This window comes from Myxocyprinus asiaticus, chromosome 44, assembly GCF_019703515.2.
Source record: "Myxocyprinus asiaticus isolate MX2 ecotype Aquarium Trade chromosome 44, UBuf_Myxa_2, whole genome shotgun sequence".
NCBI classification, from domain to species: Eukaryota; Metazoa; Chordata; class Actinopteri; order Cypriniformes; family Catostomidae; genus Myxocyprinus; species Myxocyprinus asiaticus.
The window spans coordinates 13,762,460-13,773,405 of NC_059387.1; the positions used below are offsets into that span (position 1 = coordinate 13,762,460).

General features: G+C 38.2%; 1 protein-coding gene across 1 annotated transcript; it reads left to right on the forward strand.

The window, feature by feature from the left end:
- The first annotated feature begins 2,060 nt into the window (after nt 1-2,060).
- LOC127434741 (C-C chemokine receptor type 9-like) lies at nt 2,061-5,551 on the forward strand. Its single transcript, XM_051687688.1, has 3 exons — nt 2,061-2,190; nt 2,571-2,605; nt 4,049-5,551. The coding sequence occupies exons 1-3, from the start codon at nt 2,163-2,165 to the stop codon at nt 5,090-5,092; spliced, it is 1,107 nt and encodes a 368-aa protein (XP_051543648.1). The 5' UTR covers nt 2,061-2,162; the 3' UTR covers nt 5,093-5,551.
- Nucleotides 5,552-10,946: the final 5,395 nt, after the last annotated feature.

Consider the following 10,946-nt stretch of genomic DNA (forward strand, 5'->3'; position numbering starts at 1 on the left):
CTACGAACCCATTCTACCAGGGGTGTAGCGGTCTCCTGGGCCCTGGCCAGGGGTGCCTCTCTAACAGACATTTGCAGAGCAGCAGGCTGAGCAACACCCAACACCTTTGCAAGGTTCTACAACCTCCGGGTGGAACTGGTTTCTTCCCAGGTAGTGGCACGCAATACAAGCGGATAAGCCTGGGATAGCTGGCCGGGTGTATTGCTTGCACATAGTGCTTTTCACCTCCTCTGAGCTGAAGACGTGCGCCATTAATTCCCAGTAGTGTTCACAAACTATGTTCCCTGGTTGACTTCCTACGAGCCCTGTGGCAGTCGAGTTTTCGGAGAGACTCACTGCCAGCCCACATGCTAACTAAGTGCCCTGTTCTGTGGTAGGTGCTCCGCATGTGGTGGTTCCCTGTAAGGTAACCCCATGCGATATATATCTTCTGCTAATTCGTTTCCCTGTTGGCAAACTGCGTCTTCCTTGGGCAGAGCCCCTATGCCACAGTCTCCATGTTTGTAGTAACTCCTCCCCCGTTGGGTAGGATCTACCTTGAGACTCTCCACATGGTCGGTAAAACCATGTGACGAATTTTTTCCACTTAAATATCCCCCCCTCTCTTTGGGCGAGGTGTGGTCTCCGCGGAGTCCTCCCCTTGGGAGGGACACCCCCCGACTAGACCTGGCGGCCCAGTCTGATAATCCCCCTTCTTTTTTAGGGAGTGGAAAAAAAGAAGGGGAAAAGAGGCCACGACTGGGTTAGCCTGTCTCTATCTTTTGGGTAGTCGACTTGTCCCCAAAGGGCCGTTCCACACTCATAACTATGTTGGGGGAGGTTACGTATCGGCCTGGTGTGCTGGCTACGAGGCACACAGTGGTCTGCCCGTCACACACCGCCAGTTCACGTAACACAGTTCAGCCAGTTGTGGCGTTTCGTATAGGGACCCCTAGTGTCACTACATCGACACAACTTCGAGTGAGTGACAGACAGGGAACGTCATGGTTACTTGTGTAACCTCCATTCTCTTATGGAGGGAACGAGACGTTGTGTCCCTCCTGCCACAATGCTGAACTACCCGCTGAAATGGCCGGACCTTGTCTCGGCTCCTCAGCATAAAACCTGAATGAGTGGTTGCATACCAGCTCCTTTTATACCCGTATGTCCGGGGGAGTGGCATGCAAATACCACTCGCCAATTTTCATTGGCCTTTTATCAAAGACCAGAGGTGTCTCGGGCTCCCAAGAGTGACCCCTAGTGTCACTACATTGACACAACATCTCGTTCCCTCCATCAGGGAACGGAGGTTACACAAGTAACCATGACGATATTTGATTCCTTAGCAGCATTCTTTGGTGATGTGCACAGCAATATCTCTCGATACAAATGCTATAAACACTCATGATTCCTTGGTTGAAAAGGGAAAATCCTTGTTGTTTTATGAGATACTGCTTGTGCTCTTAAAATCCCCATGTAATCACTTATTTTCACAGTTCATGATGATGCATATAATTTAATCTAATCCACTTATTAAAAGTTAAGGAAATTCTCTGTTTACAGTACAAGAGATGCAGATCAGCCTCATTTGAGTGCCAAAGTTGAATTTGCCTCTAAAGCCAGACCACATTATTGCAGTGCTTCAACCTTTTTCCTAGTGTTGGCAAGCTTAATTTGAGTGCAATCAGGTGCGATGCTGCTCTTTTTTTAAATGTCATGCTTTAAATGCTTTTTGCTGTCCGACACTAAAGCTCAACGTGATGGAAACGAATAAGAAATCAGGTGAAGGCAGCACCAAGCAAAAAGGTTTCATCTTTTGAGTCATAAGGGTATACCATAACAACCCACACCTCTGTTTTCAGTGCCCCATCAAACAACTTCATTCAAACATCAAAACTCTGAGGATGGATTACATCACTTCAGAGTGATTCAGAGCAGTGTTTGTGCATGAAAAGTATGTATTTCGACAGTCTCCACCCAAAATGCATTTTTGTAAGTGGAATTGTCATGTGACAAATGCACAGAGTCGCTGAAGTGTTTGACAACACTTTTCAGAGGCACGTGACTTTGTGGTCTGAGCATGACATCTTATAAACTGGTGTAGACAATGGGAGAGCATTATTCATGACTGAACGGTTTCAAGACGCTTGGTTATCTGTTTTGACTCTCCCCAGAGACAGAACATGAAAATATTAAGTTCAACTGTTGACTGTAAGTACAGTACATCATAATTTTTTATTTTTTATTTCAAAATGATCATATCTGTGACATATTATTAGTTTAACATAAAAAAAAAAATCTCTTAAAAGTATATTAAGCAACTGTGTAAGAGTAATTTTTCATGACTTTTTAGCTTCTGTGGTCAACATGCCTGTTGTTTTTGTTTTATTTTAATTGAATAATTTAGACATACTTCCGAAATTTACATGTCTGTGTTGACCTGTGATTTGTGGTTACCCACAACAACAGCAATACAATATTATAATATATAGAGTAATCAAATATATTGCATTTCTGTGTTCATTTTCAATGCACCCATATTCCTTATTTTTATATCTTTTCCACTGATCACACTTTTGGTCTCTCATCAGATGAAACCAACGTCTATAATTTCACAGATGAATTTGTAAGTAATGCATTTATTATATACTGCTTTGCTCTCGCTGTGTTTAGCTATTTGCCTATATACAGTATACTTTTATAGCTTAATAGATGAAAAGTAAATATACATTATATCAAAAACATTATTGTTATGATTTTACAATTTTCCATGTATCTGGCTTTGTCATCTGTTTCTGTTGGCATGCATGCCTTTTTTTTCAGAACCATTTGTTAAATGTGTCAGACAAGTAAAAATCCGTATACAAAAGAACATCTTTACCCTTTATTATCTGATGCACTGCTTGGATTCAAATCAAATTCATGCAAATGTTACCACATTGGTACAATTTTTAAGTAAGATGATGAAAAGATTTTCCACTGTGTGCATCACATATACTTTATCTTTCATCTCTATGTATGTCAGCATGGAAAAGCATCTTTAGACGTGCTCCAGCGGGGGTCTATTTTTGTCGCCCCCCGGGATGGGTGATGATGTTTGCACATGCTTTAGAAAGGCTTGAAAGAGGATGTGGATGCGGTGTACTAGTGTGGTTTCTCTGCTAAAAACACCTGCACCTGATCTTCGCTATGGAACTTGCTTCATAAATTTAGACTGTAACTCACTGGGGCGTGATGTCACAAAAATTCATGATTTTACTGATCAACTGGATTACAGCTCCACAACTGTGACAGTTATACTTGACAGCGATCAAACCACTGTAGACAGGAAGTGGCTGTCGTATGAGCTGAAAACTGTTTGAATAGATGGTGGGAAAACAATACTCAAACTTCTAACTGTTTAAGTCAGCATTTTGACAGGAAAGAAGCTAATGTGGTCAGAAATATATAACTGATAAACTGCAATGTTATGTTGATGAATTTTGATAAAATGCTAATAAGACTTTCCATGCCAAAAATACAAATTCTGTCATCATTTACTCACCATTATATTGTTCTAAACCAGTATGACTTACTGTCTTCTGTGGAACTTACAGTAAAAGGAGAAATGTTGAAGAATGTACAGTACCACCAGTCTTTTCAGTATAAAAAAAATGAATGGGCTTTCGGTCTCCAAAATCACTAAAAAGTGCTATTGAAGTTTCATAAAAGTAGTCCAACCTGTGTGCTATATTCCAAGTCCTCTGAAGTCACACAATAGCTTTGTGTGAGGAACAGACCGAGACGTAAGTCATTATTTACAAAAAATTTACTGAGCCTTCTATTCTCTGCATCCACATGCTGTACATTCAAACATGACACCTTTATATGCAACATGTCAGATCTGACATCAGAAGAAACAAAGTTTCACAAGTTTGAAACAGCACGAGAGTGAGTAAATAATGACTGGTTTCAATTTTTGTCTAACTATTCCTTTAATACAACAGATGTTTAGTATCAAAGTGATTCTTCTTAATTACAGTATATAAGTGCCTGATAATATTGATTTTTTATTTATTTATTTATTTAGATATCTGATACAACTGACTACGAGTCTGAGCTGAGTGGATTATGTAACAAAGAATATGTGCGGCAGTTCAGTAAGTCCTATGAGCCACCGCTTTATTGGATCATCTTCGTCATAGGGGCTTTGGGCAACCTGCTTGTCGTTTGCATCTTCACAACGGTGCGAAACCGCCTCAAGACCATGACTGATGTCTACCTGCTGAACCTAGCAGTGGCTGACCTTCTCTTCCTTTGCACGTTGCCCTTCTGGGCAACAAATGCTGCCCAGGGTTGGGTGTTCAACCAGATCATTTGCCAAGGAGTTTCTTCGGTCTACAAGATCAACTTCTTTGCCAGCATGCTCTTACTCACTTGCATTAGCGTGGACCGCTACATTGCCATTGTCCACGTAACCGAAGCTCACAACTACAAAAAGAAACGCATGCTGTTTAGTAAAATAACTTGCGTGTTTGTGTGGGTTGCCTCTTGCCTCGTAGCTCTACCAGACTTCATCTTCGCCAAAGTAAAAACTTATGAGCACCAGCCCAATTCTTGTGTCCTGGTGTATTCAACCTTAGACAATAACCATACCAAAGTCTTGGTGTTAGCTTTACAGATCTGTGTTGGCTTCCTACTTCCCTTGCTGGTCATTGTAATATGCTACTCAGTCATTATTCGTAAACTCATGCAGTCTCGAAGCTTTGAGAAACACAAAGCCCTGAAGGTCATCTTTGCGGTTGTGGCAGCTTTTATTCTCTCCCAGTTGCCATTCAATGGGTATCTGATCATAGAGGCTGCCCAAGCTAACAACGCCACAATAACAGACTGCACTGTCATACAAAGTTTAGAAATGTCTGGCCAAATCGTTAAGTGTCTGGCCTACACACACTGCTGCCTGAATCCCATCCTGTATGTTTTTATTGGGGTTCGTTTCAGGAAGGATCTCTTAAGCCTGATTCACCGTCTGTCTTGTGGGCTGGGATTGGTCGACAACAGCAAATTGCAACCAGTTCCTAAGAGGCCTTCTGTTATGTCCGACACAGACACCACCCCAGGGTTTTCCTTATAGACCAACTCACCAATGTTACAGTACTGACAATTTTTTCAAAATCTGCATTTACATCGACATATGTTTTTAGCATGTTATCGGAGGGATGTTTTCCTGCTTGTCCTTATAATAACAGCCCTTATAACCACAAACATTACTGGGCAAGGCCTGAGTCATATGCTTCATCGTAGTATGATTCTTACAGTTTATGCCTGTATTCTCTGACAGTACATGATGGAAGATTTTGTATATAGTCTGTACCTGAGCATTCCACACTGATTGGATTTTGGGAAGGATGATTAGAGGGGTGTAATGTATTTTGTAGCTGTATTACTATGTTTTCCATACTTTTTCCTTAAGTCTATCAAAAATATTTTAAGTAAATTGTAAATAGATGCTGAGAAAATGTAGTACTTGTTTGAACTTTTTTGAGTGTTATGCATATACATTTTATATTTTAAAATAAACTGATAAAAAAGACATTATAAGTTCTAATTTTATTTTTTGCAACAACTTGATTCATTTACACAGTGGCCCCAAAAAGTAGCTATTGTAGTTACTCAAAACTATTGTGGTTATCACATTCAGTGGTAAGGATAAAAACAAATTTTGCACCAAATCAGTGGCACTTCAGGGAACTGGCATTGGTTAATTTACGCTTATACACACAGAGAGGGTGTACCACAAGATGTGAACCACATATAATTCTCAAAAGGTGAATGGCATGAATGTAGCTTGCTATAGAAAACAATCTTGCTCAGTACAGAAACAAATGTATCTGGTTAGATGAGATTAGGAGTGACCTGCAGGAGTGTAACAATGGAAATGTTGGCCTTATGGATTCATCTGGAGCCAGCTAACCTTAACTGATGATTATGCTGAAATCTAACTGATATATCTATTCACCCAGATATAATCAAATATGTAACAAAGACATAGATTATTGATAATTATTTGAACAATTTAATATTTCACATATAGAAGCAACAAGTCAAGGCCAGATGAACAATATGGGCAATTGGACATGTGCCCAAAACAACATTTAATTATTCAATTTTTTTAATTGCCTAAGGTCCATTGAAATCTGACAAGTCAAATTTTCATTTCAGTGTTTATTAAAACTTTGCAGTATTATTATTCTGATGTAAATTCATGTCCAGACTATTACTGACATGGCACATTGCAAGCCAGGTCACATGGTACCTGTTACTTTTCTTAGCAATGGTCGGGATGGACGATTATTATTACTGGTTAAGGAATTTTTAATATAATTTTATTGAGATTGCTGGGGCAGATTCCACCTACATGTACGGATCTTCAGATTTATCTGTTGTTTTTTAAATTACTTTAGAGTGAACAAGTGTCCTCAAATTAGACAAAAAAATCTCCTGACAGCTGAATGCGGATCAACAGAGGATAAGGTTTTCTGAGCGTTCAAGCACACCCTTTAGGAAAAAAAGGTTTGCATTAAAGGAAACAATTACTGGCTAACAACATATGCAATTTCTGTTTCTTACACTAATCTATCGGATGTCTTTAGAAAAATTTAAATTTAAATTAAAAAATGTAACACATGAGTCACATATTAACTACTTTTATGGTGCTTACTGGAGCTTGGCAGCTCAGTTATTCACATTAGTTGAAAAAAGGAGCTTGAATATTTAGCTAAATGTCTACTTTTGTGCTCCACAGAACACAACAAAATGGAGTGTAGAATGACATAAGGGTGAGTAAGTGTAACAAAATTTGTTACACTTAGCTATTGAAAAGACTATTTAGCATGAGATGGAGCACTTGTATTAAAATGAATGGGAGAAACTGAAACACAAAATGTGGTGGATGCAGAAAAGGAAGTCTGGCCTTACAGGTAAAAGAGCCAGTCACCTTTTAGATACAGTCATCAGCTGTCAGTCAACTCGAGAACATGCATGCGCATTAGCTGGACCGGACTGAAAAATAGCATTTTTTGTTGTTGTTGTTGCGGGAACTGAGCTAAAGAAGCATAATTTATGATACCAACATTGTCAGATTTTACTGCTGATTTTAAATATGTTATTCGATCATAATCTTGACCTTTTGGAGATTTCGGCCTTTCCCCATTCAAGTAAGTCTTTCATGCCTCCTTGTGTTAATAGAAAATAGCTGCCTATGGCAGCATTCCCAAGATGGCCGCCAAATGGATTGACTTCCATAGAATGGGACTTTGACTGTTGCTGTTTATACTTTGTTGAATAGTTTGTTTATCTCACCTGGGAAAAGATGGTACATGGCTACATGTGACTAGTTTTAAAAAGTATCAGAGTGGGGTAGGCTATTGGTTGCAGCCATTTTCAAGCTTATTATTTTTCCATTGGTGTCTCACTTAAAGTATAATGTTCCGATTTTGAAATGTTATTGTGCTTCAGCCCTAATTATTATTTTATTTTTGTGCATTTGTTTTATTTCTTTAGGTAGATTTTAGAATCTGATTGAATAAATCTTATGGCATACTGTCTTGTTTAGGCCTGTCATACTATTAGTAACGGTTAGTACTATTAGTACCTACCACTATCTTTTTTTAGGCCTGTCATGCTATTAGTAACTGTTAGTACTATTAATACCTACCACTGTCTTATTTAGGCCTGTCTTACTTTTAGTAACTGTTAGTACTATTAGTACCTACCACTGTCTTGTTTAGGCCTGTCTTATTTTTAGTAACTGTTAGTACTATTAGTACCTACCACTGTCTTTAGGCCTGTCTTACTATTAGTAAGTGTTAGTACTATTAGTACCTACCACTGTCTTGTTTAGGCCTGTCTCACTTTTAGTAACTGTTAGTACTATTAGTACCTACCACTGTCTTGTTTAGGCCTGTCTTATTTTTAGTAACTGTTAGTACTATTAGTACCTACCACTGTCTTTAGGCCTGTCTTACTATTAGTAAGTGTTAGTATTATTAGTACCTACCACTGTCTTGTTTAGGCCTGTCTTCCTATTAGTAACTGTTAGTACTATTAGTACCTACCACTGTCTAGTAACTGTTAGTACTATTAGTACCTACCACTGTCTTTTTTTAGGCCTATCTTACTTTTAGTAACTGTTAGTACTATTATTACCTACCACTGTCTCGTTTAGGCCTATCATACTATTAGTAACTGTTAGTACTATTATTACCTACCACTGTCTTGTTTAGGCCTATCTTACTATTAGTAACTATTAGTACTATTAGTACCTACCACTGTCTAGTAACTGTTAGTACTATTAGTACCTACCACTGTCTTGTTTAGGCCTGTCATACTATTAGTAACTGTTAGTACTATTAGTACCTACCACTGTCTTGTTTAGGCCTGTCATACTATTAGTAACTGTTAGTACTATTAGTACCTACCACTGTCTTGTTTAGGCCTGTCATACTATTAGTAACTGTTAGTACTGTTAGTACCTACCACTGTCTTGTTTAGGCCTATCATACTATTAGTAACTGTTAGTACTGTTAGTACCTACCACTGTCTTGTTTAGGCCTGTCTTACTATTAGTAACTGTTAGTACTGTTAGTACCTAACACTGTCTTGTTTAGGCCTGTCTTATTTTTAGTAACTGTTAGTACTGTTAGTACCTACCACTGTCTTGTTTAGGCCTGTCTTACTTTTAGTAACTGTTAGTACTATTATTACCTACCACTGTCTTGTTTAGGCCTGTCATACAATTAGTAACTGTTAGTACTATTAGCACCTACCACTGTCTTGTTTAGGCCTGTCATACTATTAATAACTGTTAGTACTATTAGTACCTACCACTGTCTTGTTTAGGCCTGTCATACTATTAGTAACTGTTAGTACTATTAGTACCTACCACTGTCTTGTTTAGGCCTGTCATACTATTAGTAACTGTTAGTACTATTAGTACCTACCACTGTCTTGTTTAGGCCTGTCTCACTTTTAGTAACTGTTAGTACTATTAGTACCTACCACTGTCTTGTTTAGGCCTGTCTTATTTTTAGTAACTGTTAGTACTATTAGTACCTACCACTGTCTTTAGGCCTGTCTTACTATTAGTAAGTGTTAGTATTATTAGTACCTACCACTGTCTTGTTTAGGCCTGTCTTCCTATTAGTAACTGTTAGTACTATTAGTACCTACCACTGTCTAGTAACTGTTAGTACTATTAGTACCTACCACTGTCTTTTTTTAGGCCTATCTTACTTTTAGTAACTGTTAGTACTATTATTACCTACCACTGTCTCGTTTAGGCCTATCATACTATTAGTAACTGTTAGTACTATTATTACCTACCACTGTCTTGTTTAGGCCTATCTTACTATTAGTAACTATTAGTACTATTAGTACCTACCACTGTCTAGTAACTGTTAGTACTATTAGTACCTACCACTGTCTTGTTTAGGCCTGTCATACTATTAGTAACTGTTAGTACTATTAGTACCTACCACTGTCTTGTTTAGGCCTGTCATACTATTAGTAACTGTTAGTACTATTAGTACCTACCACTGTCTTGTTTAGGCCTGTCATACTATTAGTAACTGTTAGTACTGTTAGTACCTACCACTGTCTTGTTTAGGCCTATCATACTATTAGTAACTGTTAGTACTGTTAGTACCTACCACTGTCTTGTTTAGGCCTGTCTTACTATTAGTAACTGTTAGTACTGTTAGTACCTAACACTGTCTTGTTTAGGCCTGTCTTATTTTTAGTAACTGTTAGTACTGTTAGTACCTACCACTGTCTTGTTTAGGCCTGTCTTACTTTTAGTAACTGTTAGTACTATTATTACCTACCACTGTCTTGTTTAGGCCTGTCATACAATTAGTAACTGTTAGTACTATTAGCACCTACCACTGTCTTGTTTAGGCCTGTCATACTATTAATAACTGTTAGTACTATTAGTACCTACCACTGTCTTGTTTAGGCCTGTCATACTATTAGTAACTGTTAGTACTATTAGTACCTACCACTGTCTTGTTTAGGCCTGTCATACTATTAGTAACTGTTAGTACTATTAGTACCTACCACTGTCTTGTTTAGGCCTGTCATACTATTAGTAACTGTTAGTACTGTTAGTACCTACCACTGTCTTGTTTAGGCCTGTCATACTATTAGTAACTGTTAGTACTGTTAGTACCTACCACTGTCTTGTTTAGGCCTGTCTTACTATTAGTAACTGTTAGTACTGTTAGTACCTAACACTGTCTTGTTTAGGCCTGTCTTATTTTTAGTAACTGTTAGTACTGTTAGTACCTACCACTGTCTTGTTTAGGCCTGTCTTACTTTTAGTAACTGTTAGTACTGTTAGTACCTACCACTGTCTTGTTTAGGCCTGTCTTCCTATTAGTAACTGTTAGTACTATTAGTACCTACCACTGTCTAGTAACTGTTAGTACTATTAGTACCTACCACTGTCTTGTTTAGGCCTGTCTTACTATTAGTGACTGTTAGTACAATTAGTACCTACCACTGTCTTGTTTAGGCCTGTCTTATTTTTAGTAACTGTTAGTACTGTTAGTACCTACCACTGTCTTGTTTAGGCCTGTCATACTATTAGTAACTGTTAGTACTATTAGCACCTACCACTGTCTTGTTTAGGCCTGTCATACTATTAATAACTGTTAGTACTGTTAGTACCTACCACTGTCTAGTAACTGTTAGTACTATTAGTACCTACCACTGTCTTGTTTAGGCCTGTCATACTATTAGTAACTGTTAGTACTATTAGTACCTACCACTGTCTTGTTTAGGCCTGTCATACTATTAGTAACTGTTAGTACTGTTAGTACCTACCACTGTCTTGTTTAGGCCTGTCATACTATTAGTAACTGTTAGTACTGTTAGTACCTACCACTGTCTTGTTTAGGCCTGTCTTACTATTAGTAACTGTTAGTACT